This window comes from Diorhabda carinulata, chromosome 7 (genome assembly GCF_026250575.1).
Source record: "Diorhabda carinulata isolate Delta chromosome 7, icDioCari1.1, whole genome shotgun sequence".
Classification (NCBI taxonomy): Eukaryota; Metazoa; Arthropoda; class Insecta; order Coleoptera; family Chrysomelidae; genus Diorhabda; species Diorhabda carinulata.
In genome coordinates this window covers 8677725-8698958 of record NC_079466.1, presented here as the reverse complement: position 1 = coordinate 8698958, position 21234 = coordinate 8677725, and the positions used below count along the sequence as shown (strand labels likewise).

Genomic DNA, 21234 nt, shown 5'->3' with positions numbered 1-21234 from the left:
GCTACGTTTTAAAGGGGGCGTATACACAAGATAAAACCAATAATAATTCGCCTTTGTGTCGCATACTTGCTTTCGTAAAAGTCTAATCGTAGTAACTACGAAACAGATGATACAAGAATCATACTGTGAAGGAGGTTTTGATGTATATGTTTTGCTTATACCATTTAGACCAATAGAAATGAATGATGTAGACGACAATTAAAAATTAATAGCCATATATAAATTTAGGTTAAAAAGTAAATTAATGAAGGAAATATTAATATTGAAGTTATCATATTTAAAATGAGGTTTAGTAAAGCAAATGTTGCCGATGTATTGCGTCTCAACCAAAGAGACGAATTATTTATTATGGAATCCGGGCAAAAAATTTCTGAACTATTAAAACTGATCGGATCTGGAAACTATCACAGGTTTAATACCTCAATTTCTTATTTATCTACAATTTGGTATTATTTTATGACATCAATGGGAAACTTACAAACATTAGGCGAAGAGTATACTGGAACTATAAGATATAATAATAATAATCAATTACCTCCAAAAAGTGTAAGTTCAATTTAACTATTATGATTTAGACATGTGTTTTAATGTTATTTAACCAAAGAATTCTAATTTAATTAATTAAATTATAATATGGGTAAGCTACAACAACTCTCCAGACTCTAACTGCCTTCATGTTCAATGTAGAGAAACTCATGAGGGCATCAAGTGCCATGAAGACTGATAATCATACCGAAGCTGGAGATTTTCCTTCACCTGTACAACATATTTTTGATAACAGGCACCTTCAATACTTGTGGAAGTTTGGGAGGTTAGTTCTGTTTCCTAAGTGTAAAGGTGATCCGAATACGCCGAAGGCCTGGCGACTACTGAGCTACTGAATACTATAGGTAAATTATTCAAATATTTATTGAGGCCAAGACTAACAAACAGGATACAAAACAGAGGCGGCCTTTCAGACCCGCAAGCTGGCTTTAGAAAGGGCCAATCAACAACCTGAGAAATCCAGAAGGTGGTCGACACCTTTTTGGAACTAGGGGCATTTGAGGACCGCCTTGGGATCCCAGACTATTTGAGCCAAGTGTTGGAGAATTATCTGATAAACAGGCGAATAATCTACTAGACAACAGAAGGACAGGTGGCAAGACAAATTACTGCAGGGGTCACTCAAGGATCAATACTGGGACTGAATTTATAGAATGGTCTATATGATAGTCTGCTTAGACTGGTCTTGCCTCTTGGCTTCTCATTGTTTACCCTGATGATGTGATAGTTGTGATCACCAAACAATCTACAAAATTAGTGCAGCTTCAATTGAACTAGACAATGAGACAAGTAGGGAGGTGGATGACAGATCACGGACTTTAACTCGCTACAGAAACACCTGAGCTGATGTTTCTCATAAGAAAATGAATATAGACAAAACTACTCATCAAAATCAGGACAAACGAAAACGAGTCTAAATGCGAAGTAAAGAATTTGGAAGTGACTGTAGATACGAAGATGTCTTTCTGGAACCATATACAGAAGACAGTTCAAAAGTCTGCTGAAAGGACAGCATCCTTGAGCCGCTTAATGTTAAACATTACTGGACTACAGTCAGAAAATCAAAGGCTACTGATGGAGACGACCCACTCGATTCTCCTGTATGCAATATTGCAAAGCGATGATGATGGTACAGAGACAAGATGCGCTGAAAATCGCGAGCTTCTACCGGACTCTACATGGGCTGCCCTAGTGGTGCTGAGTGTAATCCATCTAGACCTCCTGCCATTCGAACGTAAGAGGACATACAGAAGCAGCTCAGATATAAGACTACATGATACGTCAACCATCAAACCCACTAGAGCAACACAGATAAGGCAACAATGGTGGACAGAAGAACAATCAGGTGAATGGATGCTGACGAAAGACCTTAGATTGACGAAAGACCTTAGACTGTGGACCGAAAGGAAGTTCGGAAATGTGAACTTCTACAGTACCCAGCTCCTGACAAGACACGGCTACTTCCGACGGTCTCTCCACAAAATGAAGAAAGTGCAAACACCTGAGTGTACATATTGCGAACACGACTCAGATAATGCCAAACACACGTTCTTCTCGTGTAACCAATGGAGAGGCTCAGACAGGAATTAGAGAAGACTGTTGGCAACTTAAAACCTGACAATATCGTCCAGGTGATGCTGCACAAGGTAGAATGTTGACAACTGGTTGCCAACTACACTTAAGAATCATTATGCAAAAGAATGTAGATGGATGCTTGATATGAAGATATAATAGAAAACGAACAAACTGAATAACATACATGGACATATTCACCAACCAGAAGTAATATCACAATAGTTCTTGGTTGAACGGAGATGATGGAAGATGGTGGTTTAGTGGGTCAGCTATAGGACTCCCATCAGCTCCCCTGGTGGAATCCATTACCTGAGATCCGCATCTTCTTAAAAAAAGCTACTAAAACATTGAACTATTATTTTTTTCTAGCGAATATTATAAATTTAGGTTAAAATATACATACATATTTTTGTATAATTTACAAAATTCAACCAAGCACCATAAACACATTTTCCCAATTTTCTAATAAAAGACAATATATTATTGTATAGTATAGAAATTTCTTTGTATATTTGTTGTCTTCAAGATGGGGTTGATATGGTTAATACTCCATGTAGGAGGTGAGCCTATGATGGATCGATTTTTAACATATTCCAGAAAAAAAATTTGTGCCTGCCAAGACTTGAGAACTGATATCAAATCACTATTACTAAAATGTATTCAACTGTTAAAAGAAGAGAAAATAACCATAAAGAGAATACATAACGCATTGTTTTATATAGATGGGAGGTATTACAATGTGTCGAACAGGATTACTGGTATACAATATGTAAGTTTATTACAAATTTTATTTTTCATATGGATATACAGGGTGATTCCTAAGTAATCTGAAATTTTGTAGTGGGCGCTTCATCAGTCCATTTTAAGACGAAAAGTTTTGTTGTTAATAAGATACAGGGTGTTGAATTGTTTGTGATAAATAAGTTTTGACTGTAAGTGAAATTTATTTTCCTGGTGACACTAATAGAAGTAATATAAATGAACATGCTTATTCTAAGTGGCCTTTGAAATAATATTATCAAATACTGTGTCAAACCTAAAAACTAACGCAAATACGAATGAGAAATTTTTATCATACTGATTTTTTATGATAACAACTATGCGTCCATTTATTAATACTGAATTGGTTAATATGCATTTTTTGTATGGACTAGCGAATGATAACTCCTTAGAGGCTAGGCATATGAATGCCTAGCATTAGCCAAATAATCGCTTACCATGCTTACCATGATACATTTACTAAGATACATATTCGTTTACAAGAGACTGGAACGCTTGCTAAATCAAAGAATATTATGAGATGGCACAGGAATGTAGAACTCCACAATTGGAAAACCAGATTCTTTAAATTATTGACCAACATCTAGAAAAAAGTGCCAGAAAATTGCTGATGAAGTAACTGTTAGTAACAGAACTGTTGCAAATATTCTACAAGATCATTTCTTGTAGGTATCCCTATCGCGTAGAAGGTGTTTAACATTTGCTCCACTTTTTAAACAATATTGCCAATGAATTTTAAATTATAAATAAAATCGCAAAAATTCCAATATTCTGTATACGGATAAAGCCAATTATTCAAGACTTGGCATTTTGAATTCTCATAATGACAACAGATGGGCAGATGTAAATCCACATGCAACAATTGTAGCATGATTCCAACACTCCTTTTTCTTCCTAAATGGTTGACCTGTTAGACATATCTTCATTTTCTAGAAACTGAACTTCCAACTCTTTTGAAATATATACCTTATTAGAAGGCGCATGTGGTTCGTGTTTGTCGGTGTTCCTCCACATTTAGCAATGATTGTACGCGAGTTTTTAAATAACGCTTTTCCAGACTATCGGATTGGACGAGGATCTCCACACCCGTGGCCTCCTAGATCACCTAGACACAATCCATTGAATTTTTATGTGTGGGGATATCTAAAATCCCTCATTTAGACAAGTCCGATATTAAACTTATCATCGTATCATACAAGGCTATAATGTTATTCATAACCATCCTGGTACGTTCAAACATATTAGGCAATCCATTGGACATCGAACGGATGCTTGTATTTTGGCTGGAAGTGCGCATTTTGAACATATGCTCTGAAATGTACCCTTTTTCCTTCATGTTAAACAAATTTTGTTGCTTCTAATAAAATAATAAAACAGTTTGATACCCTGTATCTCATTAACTACCAAACTTATCACACATGTTTATAAAAACTCTTCGTCTTAAAAAGGAGTGCCCACTACAATATTTTAGATTACTTGGAAAACACCCTGTATAATTTATACTGTTTTTAGTAGTAATAACCCAAGGACATTATAATTGTTCGAAAAAATTTTATATTTGTTATAACATTTTTATGAACAATTATCAATGTTTAAGGGTTATTCGGATAAAAAATTTTTTGCTAATTATAGAAAAAATACATAGCAAAAGCAATTTATTTAAAGGTGCAATTAACGATAGAACAATTAGAAAAGTTAAGTGCAGATCCAGACGTGTTAGTTTCTGTAACTGATGAAGATTTATTTCCAATACGCATGCTGTTAATAATTTGATGATGTTCTTCGTCAATATTCAAGTACGGTCTCATTGAATTGGCATTGTTGTGACCCGTAATTTTTATAAGCTATTGATCTTTTGGCCAATCGACTAACCGCGTCAATCTATTAATATTTTTTTGGTATTCAAGCTAATCGCTTCGGCAGACGATTTTGTACAATTTTGAATAGTATTTCTTCCAATGGGCATATTATCATACCAGTGATCAGCTTTGGATTTCCAGTGACGATTTATTTCTAGCAATAATCTGTTGATTTTAATATTTGGGCCCCTTTTTGACATCAATTTTTTTAATAATCTGACAGGCCAAACGTTTCTGTCGATTTCTATTGACTATTCCCTTCGAAAAATTTAAGCCAACCAAAAAGCTGTAATATTTTATGTTTACCTAGCAACGATCAAATTTCAGCGATAATACTGCACTAGTGCAAATTATCGATAATTTGCACTAGTGCCAAATTTTCGTCTAGGATTAATAAACATCATTTGGTTTTAATTTTATATTTTAAGAAAAGGAACAATTATTGAAAATGCAATTAGAATATACAACTTTACTGGAGGCCGACGATGGTGTTTCTATGCTGCTTCCACCACTTCTTATTGTTACTTCGCTACTGTCATTTCGCATTTTTTGTACAATTTCCTCGTGGTGTTCACTATTTACTTGGAGGTAACTCTTTATCGAGGCCTGATTTGAGTGTCCGGTAACCTTCATAATTTGATTTTCTGAAACCCCAACCTTGGCAAGCTGAGTAACTGCCGCAGCAGTTTATTTTAAATTAAATTTTTCTCAGGAAATAGTCTGCCAAAATGCCCTCTCGTGCATGTCAAATTGTCTCATAATTTCCTCTTGTGCGCATTCGCGCACTCGAGAAAATTAAATTATCGACAATTTGACATGCACTCGGGACATTAATATTGACTATTTCCTTCGAAAAATTTAAGCCAACCAAAAAGCTGTAATATTTTATGTTTACCTAGCAACGATCAAATTTCAGCGATAATACTGCACTAGTGCAAATTATCGATAATTTGCACTAGTGCCAAATTTTCGTCTAGGATTAATAAACATCATTTGGTTTTAATTTTATATTTTAAGAAAAGGAACAATTATTGAAAATGCAATTAGAATATACAACTTTACTGGAGGCCGACGATGGTGTTTCTATGCTGCTTCCACCACTTCTTATTGTTACTTCGCTACTGTCATTTCGCATTTTTTGTACAATTTCCTCGTGGTGTTCACTATTTACTTGGAGGTAACTCTTTATCGAGGCCTGATTTGAGTGTCCGGTAACCTTCATAATTTGATTTTCTGAAACCCCAACCTTGGCAAGCTGAGTAACTGCCGCAGCAGTTTATTTTAAATTAAATTTTTCTCAGGAAATAGTCTGCCAAAATGCCCTCTCGTGCATGTCAAATTGTCTCATAATTTCCTCTTGTGCGCATTCGCGCACTCGAGAAAATTAAATTATCGACAATTTGACATGCACTCGGGACATTAATACTGACTATTTCCTTCGAAAAATTTAAGCCAACCAAAAAGCTGTAATATTTTATGTTTACCTAGCAACGATCAAATTTCAGCGATAATACTGCACTAGTGCAAATTATCGATAAATTTTCGTCTAGGATGTAAACTCATTTTGAAATATTTTTTCACGAGCAAAACTGTTGTCAATAAGTTACCGTAGATACCAATTCAATGCCAATATGATGATCGTCAACTACGGTATAATTTAAAGAATAACAAATTTTAAACACAGAATTAAATTTATTTTAAATTAAATTTTTCTCAGGAAATAGTCTGCCAAAATGCCCTCTCGTGCATGTCAAATTGTCTCATAATTTCCTCTTGTGCGCATTCGCGCACTCGAGAAAATTAAATTATCGACAATTTGACATGCACTCGGGACATTAATATTGAAAATTTGCTTTCAGTGCACATTCTTGAATCCTCTTGGCAAGACTTGCTGAATACAGGGTTATATTCAACTCGATTTGTTACAGAACCATCGTTTAATGTGATACAAAACAATTCAGTAAAACAAGCTAATTTTACCACAGCTATGTGATATAATTTTCTGTTGCCCTTAAGGGGTATTTTCATTTCGATAGATGTATCATTTTCGTTATTTCTACGCATTACTGTCGAATTTTGCTTCCTTTTACAGGGATCTGATTGCAGCTTTCGTCGTATAGAATCGCGGGCAGCTAGCGTTTGTTGAAATATACATTTTTTTATGGATCAATAATAACATGTCATTTCTTTATAATATTTTTCTTGTAACAGCTTACTTGTTTGTTTCCACATGATTTTGACCGTAGTATCTTTGAACTCTGTACCTTCTTTTCTTCTCATATACACAGTCCAATCCTTTAAAATCAACGACAATTCTTCCGCCGTCCGATTTCCATCTAATTGAACTTTTCTATTATTGCAAAAGTCCATAAATGCTTTCTATACAAATTTTTTTCTGTGAACGGTATTTTTGATACGAATATGTTTTATTTTATAATTCCATTAATATTCTCGTCAGTATTTCAAACAAATTGTGACAATTCAGGAGGAATACCACATATACCTTTGAATAAATGCGTTAAATGTTTGAAATACCCAGCAGTAGAAAAGGAATACAGATTGTATAATTTCTCTTTAATTTTATACGTTCTTTGGGACTTTAAAATCTATTATGACAAAAATTATATTTTTTATTTTATTATTTTTAGTATAAAATTTTTGCACCGAATCTCCCACGAGTTTTATTAATCTCCGTAAATTATTATTTCTCGATTGCGATTATTTTACAAAAATCCAAGCTCCAGGGAGATTATAAGAATCCATTGAATAACATGCAGTGAGGAGCATTTTGATTCCAGTGAAACATCCTTCCATGGGATAATATACCCCTCCTCTTATTCATCAGAACTGTTGTCACAAATCAACATAAGACTCTCTAGATACATAACACTATTGGTGAATTCCACTAAGCTTTCATGGCGCCAAAAATACTCTTCCACATAGCGACTACGATAGTCCCTCATGACTAACGTTCACGACGACCCTTGTCATGATTTTTTTTATTATACTATCGCCGCAGAGGATAGTTTGATTTGATTTCAATGTAAATTAGTTAACCATTAATCCGCTAAAAAATTCAATTACCTACAAGTTGTAACATAACTTATTAAAGCTTTTGTTTAATTTTTTCTGTTTTGCCATTCGTTAATATTTATCTCAAAACGCCTCGCAAGCCATTCCACTTGGGTGTATAATTATAACGCCTAGACTAAGTGGAACGTGAAAGATCGTGAACGTGATTGTCATGAGTACAATGATTTCTGTATTTGTGTATGTATCTATCCTCCTTCTTTTCAGCGCCGTCTTCTACTGAAGGTTGGCGACCATCATTTGATAGACTTATGAATTATATCCTAAGCTTCTGGTATTTGGAACCATTCGAGTAGGTTTTTCAGCCAGGATTTTTTCTTTCTACCTAATCCTCTCCTACCTGCTATCTCGCCTTCCACGATAAGCTGTAGCAAATCATATTTTTCATTCCGAAATATATGGCCTAGGTAGGAGACTTTTCTTTTCTTAATAGTTACAATCAATTCTAGATCTTTAGCCATTCTTCTCAGTACTTCCGTTTTGGTTACTCTGTCAGTCCAAGATATTCTTAAAATGCGTCTATACAGCCACATTTCAAGCTTCTAATTTTTGCATTGTTGCTACTTTTAGTGTCTACCTTTCCACACCGTAAAGCAGCGTGGAGAGGACGTAACATTTCGTGGCTTGCCATCGGGTACCAATGCTCAGGTTGCGGTTGCTCAAAATCTCTAATCAGGGTTCCATTCATCATTTCTTGTATATCCCAAGTATTTGAAGCGGTGTACTCTCTCAATGGGATCCGTTTCTATGTACAGATCTACATTTTGTATTTTTCTCTTACAAATCACCATAAATTTGGTTTTCTTTCTGTTGATCTTAAGACCAGCTTTGTCGCCTGTCGTAGTTACTCTATTGAGAATCATCTGTAGATCTTCGCCATTATCTGCCAAAAAGACAGTATCATCCGCATGGTGGATTGATTGTTGATTGGTACACGGTTAACTTTGATGCCCTTATCACATTATTCCAGTGTCTCTATAAATATTTGCTCTGAGTACAAGTTGAACAGCAAAGGCGATAGAATGCAACCCTGCCTAACTCCCCTAGCAATGCCTATGTCCTGACTTTTCATGTCCTCCATATTAGATATGTTCTGTTTGATTCCAAGACAAAATTTTTATAATCTGAATATCCTTGGTGTCGAGTCCTGAACGATATAATAGTTCTATAAGTTGATAGTGTCAAATGCTTTCTCTTAATCGATAAAGCAAGCATAAACATCTAGGCATTTTTGAATAAAGACCTGCATCGCAAAGAGGCACTCCCGTGTCCCATAGCCGCATCTGAATCCAAACTGTGTATGACCTATACGCTCTTCTAATTTGGTTCTTATTCTGGAATGAATAGTTCTTAAGAATACCTTCAGGGTGTGGCTAATTAAGCTTATCAGACGATATTCGTTGTACTTTTTGGAGTTTGCTTTTTTGGGGAGTGTTATAAACCAGTCAAATGGAATTTGACCTGTATCGGACATCTTATTAAACAAGTTTAATACTATATTCAGATTGTTCTCATTGATAACTTTCAAAAAGTCAACCGGTATTTCATCGCATCCTGTTGCTTCTCCATCCTTTGTTCTAGGGCTTTTATTACCTCACTTTCCATTTTCTCGGGTCCATCCAGATTAAGAGTGTTCATTGCATGACGATCATCAGTAAAAAAAAAATTTTATGTAGGTTTCCCACATCTTGTCTACCAACTTTCCAACCTTTCTTTTCCTTTTAGTATAAGGTAAATTCTTTGAATCTTTTATGTACGTTAAAGCTGTCATGTCTCCGTTCCTGCTCTTCTATCTATTGACATTTTTCTCCTAACCATTTTTCGTTAGCCTCTTTTATTTTTCTGTTGGCAGTTCTATCTATCTATAACGCTCGGAATTGTTCTTATTATCTCTTCTTTCCTTGAATAGATGTATATATTGGGGTATCATATACACCGCGACCTAAATGATCTATTGAGTCTCTCTCTTTTTTGCTGTGGTACTGCTGGGGAACCTTATGTTTATAGCTGATCTATAATCCCACTCCTCTTAAAAGTAAAAAATGCGGGATAGTTGTAGCTGCCAGAGATCTTCGTCCTCTATTTCATACGCTCCCAAGTGTAGTGCTCTGGAGTGCCCTAGTAGCGTTTTCAGATGTCCTAGGCTCTTCAACTTAGGCTGATACATTCAGCAGATCTTCACTGGTTGTAGTTTCCCAGGAGAGTCTTTTTCTATCTGAGCCCCTGTAGGTTGTCCCAGTACTTGGTTTTAACAATATCTACCTTCTTTTCCAATGCTTTTTCTACTTTCTGTAGTTGATACCACAGAAGTATTCACGTCCTCAGAAAGGTTTGTCTGCCCCTGATTTAGTCTGTTCTCTATTTCGTTTCCTTCCACTCTTGTTTGTCCCGTAAACCATTGCAGGCTTACTTTTTTTCCTTTTCCGGTTCATTTAACTTGCCCAGGCGTTCCCAAACTAGTTTGGATTTTATGATATTAGAGCTTAAAGCTCTAAGGGCTGCTTGACTATCGGACAAGAAGATGATTATCTGTTTGCGATAGTTCCTATCTAGTTTAAACAGGAGATATTTTTCAATTGCATACATTTCTGCTTGAAAAATGCTTGGCGTGTTGCCCATACTTTCATAGTGTTTGGTTTTGGGTCTGTACACACCTATTCCAGTTCTGTCTGCTGCTTTAGAGCCGTCCGTGCACCATTTCATGGCATTTCTATTCATTTTTCATATGGTGTTTTGATCCTTTACTTCTACAGCTTAGTTTTGAGGTGAATTTATTCTCAAAGCTAAACTTTTTTGGTATTTCATTCTGAGTAGGGATTTTTCCTTGTTGATTCAATCTGTGAACATTCTGAGTGATTTTTTCCCTTCACGCTTTTCAGTACCAAGTAGAGATGTGAGAGAATCACTTATTTGTACCTTCAAGAGATTGTTCCACGTAGTTAAACAGACTAGTTCTAGTACTCCAAACAACTGCCCCATATGTGATGATTGGTCTCACAATTACAAATATAGTTTATATCTAAAAAACGATCAATAGACACATTGTATTTTTGGGTTTCACGTAAAATTCAAGACATGTTTTATTTGTTTACTTTATTTCTAACAGATTATCATAAGCTATACAATGAAATCAACTTTGACTTAACCTGTTATGCCTAACAAAATGGGAAGAAGAACCTGAATTTCTAAAAAGAAAAGAAAATCAATTAACTTGCTCTTATTACATTGAAGTTTAAAATAAAGCATTTGAAATTTCCCTTTTTAAATTTACTTATCTTTTCCAGGCATTACTAAGACAGTGGATGAAGGATGACTCTTTTGTTGGTAGTTTTTATATTTTGGGCAACTTATCATTATTTTATGTTCTATTAAATTTTGTTTTAAAATTGTTCTCAACAAATGGTAATGATGTATCAGGATCTGAACCAGAGATCTATGTTTCTAAAAGAGGTTGTATTTTGTGTGGAGAAAATATTAAGTCCGCCTGTTCTACTCCTTGTGGCCATATTTTTTGCTGGAATTGTATATACGAAGGTTTACAATACCAGAAAAATTGTCCAATTTGCAGAGAAGAAATTAAACCTAGTAGAATCGTCTTTTTACAAAATTTTGTATAATATATTAGAGAAAATACATTAATTTTAAAAAAATGTTTATTTATTCGAATGTCAGCACTACCCCAACTCTCATTAGTTTCAGCGTTACATATTAAAACTATATTGTTACACTCCAGTAGTTATACATTATTTATTAATAGACACAGCGTTGAATTTGGGGAGGGTCTAGGGGGAACTGAAGCCACAGTTCCCGAGCAGGAAAGTGCTCCGCAAAATTCCTATTTGATCATTTATTTTAAAAGCAATATTATATCCATTAAAAATACTGTGCATTTAAAAAGAGATATTACAGAATATGGATTTTGATGAGATAATTGAAAATTTTGTCACAACTAAATCGAGAAGCAAGTTTTTTAAATAAAAATTTTATATAGTTTATGAAATAAGATTTTGATTTATTTCTACTTATAATTTATGTTTAATTTAAAAAATTTCGAGCTGATTTTTATTTCCTCAAGTGGGTCAATTTCAATCTCAGGCCCCACTACTTCTTAATCCAACGCTGAACAAACACGAAGGATTTTACAGAAATCCAGGTCGTTAACTATACACTTAAAATTTTGACATTCTTTTAAATTACTCTGAAAACTTCTCGTTTCCTCTTATAAATTATTAATTTTATAGCAATTCCAAGGCCATATAATATTCTTTAAATTAGTTCCAAAAGGTTTGTTCAAACCTGCTAATCTGGACCGTTATTGGAAGCGTTTATAGATATTTTCGTCGCAATATCCGGCTATGAACGGTTCTTTTAACAGTACTTGCTATTAACCAAGTATTGGAAAGGCCGCCCCGGAAACTGATGAAAAACGATACTTAAGCTGGTTAGAACACAAAACAGAATCGTTCGTATAACGGTAACTTCCCGGTTGGAGGACGTAATCTATATTGCGTACAATAGTCATTGTACCATGATCGGTTTTTTGATGGGTTGGAACGAACCTAGAATATTCGGTAACTGGGTAATCATATACATATATTTTTAGGGGAAGAACCTATTTAGCCTCGTTAAAATGCAAAAAAGAATAAAGAAAAAATAATTTTTATACAATAAGATTAAATTAACTTGTTGGTTACAATTAACCATCAAATTTGTATACAAATATTTGATTTCACTATTTATTTTAAAAGCTCCCTGGATAAATCATTGTTTCACATGCGCATGCTTCATTACGAAAAGAAGATTCTAAATTTTTAGGTTATGTTTCTTTATTTGTGTGAAATTTTAGAAAGAAAAAAATGATTTCTAAAAGAATTATAAATAGTTATTTGAAGCAACAAAAGATATGTAACATTCGTTATCGTAGTACTCAAATTAATCTTGAAAAGTTAGAAAAAGAATCCAATTTAAGTACCAGTGATTGTAAGTAATCGAATTAAGAAAATTTATGATTGTAATTATTCTTTCTAGACATGTTTGTTTAAATCTTTCTCAAAAGTTATTGATATAATAATCATAATAAATTGTACATTTAATATCTATTGAACGCCAAAATAACTTGATTGAATACATAAGAATACCATTTTTTTATTAAATATATAAATTAATATCCAATGTCGTAGAAATAGAACAGAAGTTTGTATCGAAGAATAGTAACGTAAATGCAAAAATTTCAATTCTATAGGTGAGCAAAAAAACAAAATGTAGTAGTATAAAACATATAATATAAAATAATGGTTAAGTGGAAGATTGTGGAATATATACTTAACTTTTATTTTCCAAAGATTAGTTTTTAATCACCCTAATTCTAACATTTAAGTGCATATACGCCATTGTTTCTCCGTAAATTGTTCCTTGTTAGTTCTTTCAGCGATTTCATGAAAATTTCGCCTCTGGATAAATAGAACAGAAGGACTTGTAAAGCTATTTTATCTAAGGAATGCTGTTTCAATCAAGTGGGGTCAACCCAGGTTTTTTCAGAAATAACATATGAATAATTGTCGCACGAAACACAACTATTATTATGTTCCTTTTGAGTGCATTTGAATTATGTGACGTTGTTTTATGTTTCATTGAGGAAGGTAAAAATAGTTGATATTCAGACTATAATGCACAAGTACCCTATGGTGGTCATGGGATGCGTTTTTTATACTTAATTATGTCTATCTTTCCTTGTGGGTGTGTAAGATGTTTGGTTGAGTTTTTTTTTTCATCAAGTAGTTCTTCCAAAATTTTATTTCCTATTTTGATGTCGTTTGTCTTTGTTTCTGTGCTTATGATCAATTTATTAGTTTTATCTATGTTTATGTTCATACTGAATTTTTTTATTGTTTTTTTGAGTAATTCAAGATTTTGATTTATTGATATTTCTTCCTCTGCAAAAATGGGAATCTAATCATCTTAGCATATTTCTGTTAGTGTAACTTTGTCTCCATTGCCTACATTATAGCTTTTTAAACTGGTCTTTATTTGTTATATAGCATCATTGAGGATTAATGTGTATAACAGTAAAATTAATATGTAATTGTGTCTTACCCCATTGTTTGTTTTGATTATTCATGATTTTTCACATAGTTTTCTGAATTTATTTCTATTTAACATATATTTGCATTTACATCATTGTTCTTCCAGAACAGCAATATCCAGTCTACTAAGTGGAGCTAATATGCCTTTTTAAGCTAATTATTAATAATTCACCATTTTTAATATAATTTCAATTCTTACGATTTTTTTTTATTTATAGACATAAGTGAAGAAGCAAAATTGCGTGAAGAAAAAATTGAACAAAGTAGAAATAAATCTCGTCTTAGAGAGCAAGACAGAAATATATTATTAAATAAAAATCCTTACCCTGAGCCTAAGTTCTTTCACCATGGTAGCCTGAAATATCTTAGAAGAACTTATGGACGATATGGTGAAGCTTCTGGAATTAATCCTTCTTTATGTTGGCCTATAAAAGAAGAATTAGATGATGCAAAAGAATATGAGAAACTTAAATATCCATCTACAATACCAGACATGATTATGCAAGCAAAGAAATTGAGAAAAGCTAAAGAGGAAAATGTTGCAGCCAGACAACAAGAAATTGTTAAAAAGATGGAAAAGTTAGAATATTGGAAACAAGACTTGTTTGATAGAATTGCCAAAAAAGAAGCGGAAGCAAAAAGTGCTAAGGTAATAGATCATTTTGATTTCAGCATAAATTATAAGTTTTTAACCTTTACAATCTTAAATTCCTGCATGAGATACTATCCTTTTTTGCTTTTCTTGGTTTTTATTATGATATTTGATAAAAATTGAAACATATTTTCAATTACCTTTTTAATGCTGCCCTATAAGATATTTTCTATATTTGTTATTTTCAACATTTTTCTGATATAGCTTCTGTACTTATATTGCTGTATTTTGGTTTGAATTTTGGTTATATGACCAAACTTTGTGACAATTTTCAAAATAATCTTTCTATATGTCAATATAAAGTGAGTCTCAAGTATGGCTCTAAGAAATGTTAATAGATACTGTATAATAAGCAGTAGTGCATAGTGTCTATGCAGCACATTCTAGACATATAAATATTTTAAGATTCATAATAAAAAACAGAACATATTAATTAACAATAATTTGATGAAGATTCACCTTTTCATAATACATTTTTTAAAGGTATCTTTGAATTTTAAAAACTTTATTTTTAAAACTTCAACAAGTTTAATTTGTTAAGGTTTTGTATTAGGATGGTCTGTTTTTTAATTGTTATAAGATCATTTTCTGCAAATATGATTTCAAATGAATCTAAGTGCTGAATTTTCAAATAATATTCTCTATACACAAATGTCATGAATTAAGTCGCAATGGATTGTTTATAAGAAAAAAAAAATGAGTTGACTTTGTGATGGAATTAAGATAGATACTGGGATATTCAAAGAAGTCAATTAATATCTTCATTATTGTTTATCCTTATAAAATCTCATAACAAGATCCATATACACTGCAGACCAAAAGATTAAGATCACCTTAATTAAAGTAGGAAAATTAAATAAAATTCCAATAAAATATTATGTGTTTAATTGAACTGTTAAATCATCCAATATCACAATTTTTGGTAATCAATATACTTGAAAAGCGTAAAGAAATACTAACAGTCCGTGCTCTTTTACATTCTATGACGTTTTTCACAATTTTCGACATACGCGCAATCAATTTGTTGATAGTGTCGTGACATATTGTTCCAACTTTTAAAGCATTCCACATTTCTTCTCGAGAGTATGGACCACAAGTACGGACATTACTATCAAGCTCTCTCCACAAAAATTCAATGTAATAGAGATCCGGGCTCTAGGTAAGTCAAACCGTGCAATGTGTCCTATTATTACTAGTCTCCGAGGGTGCTAACATTTTCATACTCACAAGTTGGCGTCACTGGCAAAGAGATCTTAAAGTACAGCAGTCAAAATTCGTTATCCCGAGTGCGAGAAAATAATTTAGATATAAATTTTTTCTACTAAGCTAATGGTACAAGTGACGATACCAAAGATGCATTGTACAGTTCCGTTTTGTGTTGAAAAAAAGACATAAATTTCCAAAATACAAAATATCCCTTCAAGAGAATTGTATATTTGTAAAAAAACATTTTTAAACTAGGATTATATGTTGAAGCCACCAGTGGCTCTAGTAGCAACACAAACAAGGTAGCATTCTTGTTTACCACATCATCTTTAAATTAACGTGACAGTCAGCAATTACTCATAATTCTTTTTATGTAGGTTTCATTGTTTTGTATTCTATTACCTAGGTACAGTTCACATTGTTACATTATTAGGTTTCCCATTCTTGATAGATGAGGTTCCTAATTACTAATCAATTACAAATGGTAGAGATACATTCTGGATATAGTGTATAGAATGTGATGCTTAAATCGTAATCACTGAAAAACGGTGGCTAGGATCATTTGTCGAACATGACTTTTTAGTAAAATTATCAACTTACCAACTTTACAATATTGTAATTATTCACTTGAGATTGCAATTACTCTGATTATTTTTACAAGCTTTATGTTCATAAAAATAATAAATAATCCAAATTATCATTAAATAAACAATACTACCAGAATAAAATGTTTTCAACTAAAGAAAAACAGCCAATAGATATAAAAAATTGTTAAACTTGTTTAAAATTCAACTAACCTCCGAGAACCTCGCAAGTAAATATACATAAAGGTGAAAGTAGTTTATTATCATTTCTTTCAATGTAGATTTGTGAAAGTATTTTTGCTTCATACCTAACAAATAATCTTCAGTTTATCTGAAGTGTAAATACTCGACTAAGTTTCCTGAATCCTATTTAAAGAAATAGGATAGAAAATTATAATATACGAGGTTGGCACCATAAAGACATTTTAATAATATTTTATATGTTTTGTCTTTAAGTAAATTCAATTGGTAAACTCTTTCACCTGTATAATAAATTGCATATATTCATTCTATTGTTCAAATTTTTATATTAAAAAAAATATTACTTTAAGATATATTTCGCACTGACATTTCCAATTTTTTTAAAATATGAAAATTCCAATTGTTGTGTGTGATTGCTTTAGTAGGATATTTGCTGGGTGAATTATCATTAATTGTTTTGTTAAAACTTTTCCAGTGTTATGTTATCCACGGATTTCTACTACGAATATTTTTTTACACATAACTTTCGCGAAAAAATGTCAATAGAGGAGATACATAAGAATATTATAATAGGCTACATAATTTTACTACCAAAAATTTAAGATTAAATGGATAAAAAATTTTTAAACATGTGTTTTTATATATATTCCACAATTCAGAAACGAAAAACAAAAAATGAAAAAAATTATTTAACTATCACAAATTTCACCTAATTAGAAAACAATGAAGCAAAAATTATGATCTACGTATTTTTTATAACGCCAAAAAATGCAAATACATAAAGGTTACCTTTAAGCGCTGACGCGCAATGTTCGATTTGAGCTCAAAAATTTTTTCAAATTTTCTTTAACTATTGCTCCTCAATTGGAAGCCTATAAACAAAAATTGTGATGGTAGCACCACAAAAGTTAACAGAAAAATATCAGTTTTTATCATTCATGTGTCTAAAATTGTTTTTGTTTAATTCTATAAGTAGCTCAGAGTTAGCATCAATTATTTTCGCGAAGTCACCGTGGCAGTTAGACAGCTGAATCATGTAAAATGCAATTCTACACTTTGCGGTGAATATACACCTAAAAGCCAACAAAAAGGCTGTTATACCTTTAATTTAGGTGTGCTATTGTGCATATTTTAACCTGGTTATTCGCAACCAGGATAAATATTGGGTCACACACATCTGCTGTATCTCATGTAACAGAAATTTGACCCGTTGGTTAATGGACAATATTCAGTAATGCCTTTTGGTAAACCAGTGCTGAACAGTGAAGACACTGTTTTCAATACCACTACACCAAACAGTTTACCTTGTTGGTGTAGTGATATTGCAGTTTGTTCAGTATGAATATCACCGACGATTCCAAAAATTCCAACTTAGTTAAACTATTTATATGGCGCAACAATTTGTTTGACAAATATCAAAGACTTTTCGAGGAAATCGAAGCATATGGTAAAATACGCGGAGGTGTTTTCTGTAACAAAAACAATCTCGCATTCGAAAGAAGTTTCTTTGCCTTCTCCAGTTTATGGTGTTGAAGAAAGTTCAAGCAGTTCTGAAAACGAAGAAATTAAAATATAAATTACAGTTTTCAAGCACCACATTTAATTAACCAATTGGAACTTAATGATCTCATAAGACATTTGGATTTAGCAAAGAACAAGCTGGAGTGTTAAGTTCAAGACTGAAACAGTGGAACTTGAACGTCACAGCTCATATGCTGATTTCTACTCTAAAGAGAATAACTTAGTGTACTGTGATGACATTGAGGGCTTGATGACAAAATTGGGTTATGAACATAAGTCGGAGGAATGGAGACCCTTCATTGATTTCTTAAAGGCTGTATGTACTGCTTCATAATGAAAATAAATTTCCATCACTACCTTTAGCTTAAGGAGCTTTTTTAAAATAAACATATAAAACTAGTGTTAGAAAAGATAGAATACAGCAAACACCAATAGTTCATCAGTGTGGACTACAAACTAGCTACAAGAAATAATGTTACTTTTTATGAGAGTGAAACAGCCGAGAGAGAAATGAACATTATGAAAGAGCAATATGGCTGGCAAGAATTGTTTACGTTCTTTTGCAAAACAATGTGAAAAATAAACCTTTAGTTAACCCTAATAATATAATATTACCACCTTTACACCTCAAATTAGGGCTAATCAACAATTTTTTAACAGCCATTGACAAAGATGGAACTGCTTTTAAATTTCAAAACGAAATTTCTTTTTTTGAGTGACGCTAAAATAAAGGAAGGTGTTGGACCCGACGTCAAAAAATTAAATTGAGATCTGGCATTCATTACCGACTTAGATGAAAATGAAAGAGAAGCTTGGATGGCGTTTGTCAAACATAATGAAACTTTTTTGGGTAACTACAGATTGCCCCAATATTCTGATCTCATAAAAAAATTCCCAATGCAGATTATAAATAAATAAAGAATAGGTGCTTTAAGTGAAGAGCATGGAGGCGCCTCAATTGAAAGCGCTTCCAATGGAAATGATAAATAGCAATGCTAGCAAATACTGTTTTCAATTGGATAAATACTTAAGATTTTTCAAAACAATAAATTAATTTCTCACAAAAATGTGATATTTTTTCACATTTCTTCTTTATTTGTTCTATAAGAATTACGAATCACATAATCTTCTCCATGAAGAAAAAATAAATTTTTTTGTTGCCTAGTGTAATTAATAGCTACTAGCCTCATACAATCACGGAGGACCCCAGACTTGACACAAGCTTTATAAAATCCGTCCTACAATTTATATTAGCTATCTCTTAGATTCATTTGTTCAAAATGTGGCTCAAATTTAAAAAAAATGTGAGGTTTTAATTTGAATTAAACTCTAATTTTGCTTGAGAATATAGGTAGTTTGGTTTTCTTTCCATTTAATAATATATTGAAGCTAATCAAATGAACTGTTGGCAGGAATTTCAATTAATAATTGATTTCAGGAAAGGAAAGAAAGACTCGTTGAAGAAGTTAAAAGACACTTTGGATATGCTGTTGATCCAAAAGATGACAAATTTAAGGAAATGTTGGAAAAGAAAGAAAAAGAACAGAAAAAAGCAATGAAAGCAGAGAAAAGGAAACAAAAAGAAGCAAAGATGATGAACCAGGTTTTGAAAACTTATGAAACTGATAAAAGTGTTTTAGTAGATGACAAAGAAACTACAAATGTTGAAAAAATTGTACCAGAGAAAGAATAGATACACAAATATCTTTTTGTAACTATATTAGAATAAAATATTGGTTACTTCCAAAATATTTAGTTTGATCATCTATTGATTAATGTGAAATATTTATATTGTTGTACAAACGATTGACTAGAGAATGGGGAATGAATTTTCCTTTTACAAATCTGTCTATTTTGACTAAATTAATTCTCTTGTTTTTATTTTACAGAGTATTCAATAATTCAGGTTTGAACTGCACAAGAAAATCATATGCTTATGATTAATAATTACTGGGTACTCATAATGTTACAAGGTTGTTTCAAAATGGAAGAACTGTATGCAACATCACATATTTGAAAATATATAATGATAATTAAATTAAAAAATATTTTCCTGAAAATTGTAACGTCCAGAGTATAGCAAATTTTAATGTCTCCCAACACATTAATTTCTATATTTTTACTGCTCTAAATTATATACCTCATAAAATGAGTTGTAGATTCGAAGAGTTTATGATGGAAGAGCAGAATTTCTCAAATAAATTTCAATAAAGATGTGAAACATGCAATCGTTCCAAAGTATTCTTTCCTACTTCTCAGTTGCTTTCAGAATGAAACAAGATATACAGTCAATTTAACATTATGAACATTAATTTTCGGCTTTGCCAGGTTAATCAGGAGCGTGCATTACGAAGCTCAATTCAGAAGGCGCCTAGCGATAATTACATAATTCAAACGTTTAGAAGAGTGTGAAAATTAGATAATTATTAATTACTATAACCTTTCAAAAGTGAGTAGCAAACATTATCCAATATACTTTTCCTTCAATATGTGTTATTCATGTTATAGATGCAATGCAAATTCTGGCATTTGATAAAAGGCATTTTACAAAACGACAAAACGTGATTCTTGTAAATCGCCGGCAAAACACGATTTGCAATATATGTATCTCATTCGGCCTACTTAGTTTCATACATTTTACAATTTGCCAAATATGAGTTAATCAAAACACCCGAACGCGGTAATTTCACAATTGCACATAACCTAAAAAAAGTACAATTGTTTTAAAATTTGTCAGGTGTACATTAATGAAACATGGGTGATTATTGCGATGATATTATAGAAGTAACAAACGATACAGTTCACTTGGAAGCAAAAGTGCTCTTCAACAAACAATTTTACAGTGAAAGAAGAAAAAACGATCCAATCAAGAAACCTTGGACTCCTGCTCGAGTTAACGAAGTAATCGAAGAAATGAACAGCGGTAAATTAACTGAATCAAAAGGCATTAAAAGAAGCAATTCCATGAAAAAATGTGATATACTCTCGTTGGTAAAACATTGAACATCTAGTGCTAAGAGGAAACAGTTGATTAACCTACAATTTATATAATACCAACGGAACAATATATTTTTTAGTAGTCATAAATCTATAGGACATGATGGGCTAGATAAAATGTTATGAAAAATTAATATTTC

At 32.4% G+C, this 21234-nt stretch overlaps 3 protein-coding genes across 6 annotated transcripts in view; 2 read left to right on the top strand and 1 right to left on the bottom strand.

Moving 5' to 3' along the window:
• LOC130896649 (UDP-N-acetylglucosamine transporter) overlaps positions 1–16727 on the bottom strand; it is a 29335-nt gene extending 12608 nt beyond the window's left edge. For 2 of the 4 annotated variants that reach the window (XM_057804874.1, XM_057804878.1), the window contains exons 1-2: positions 16392–16551; positions 14259–14358 (exon numbers count right to left, since the gene is read on the bottom strand). In XM_057804874.1, the coding sequence (XP_057660857.1) occupies positions 14259–14282 (24 nt within the window). In that variant the 5' untranslated portion in view covers positions 14283–14358; positions 16392–16551. Of the gene's footprint in view, positions 1–2323; positions 2621–14258; positions 14359–16391; positions 16552–16588 lie in introns of those variants that run through there. The other 2 variants (XM_057804875.1, XM_057804877.1) reach the window with 2 other exon arrangements.
• Positions 23–11500, top strand: LOC130896650 (peroxisome biogenesis factor 10-like). Its single transcript, XM_057804879.1, has 3 exons — positions 23–546; positions 2648–2890; positions 11135–11500. The coding sequence occupies exons 1-3, from the start codon at positions 283–285 to the stop codon at positions 11465–11467; spliced, it is 840 nt and encodes a 279-aa protein (XP_057660862.1). The 5' UTR covers positions 23–282; the 3' UTR covers positions 11468–11500.
• Positions 12611–19846, top strand: LOC130896651 (growth arrest and DNA damage-inducible proteins-interacting protein 1). The gene is made up of 3 exons (XM_057804880.1): positions 12611–12830; positions 14152–14582; positions 19536–19846. Exons 1-3 carry the CDS (start codon positions 12707–12709, stop codon positions 19788–19790), a joined length of 810 nt encoding a protein of 269 aa, XP_057660863.1. The 5' UTR covers positions 12611–12706; the 3' UTR covers positions 19791–19846.
• The last annotated feature ends 1388 nt before the right edge of the window (positions 19847–21234 follow it).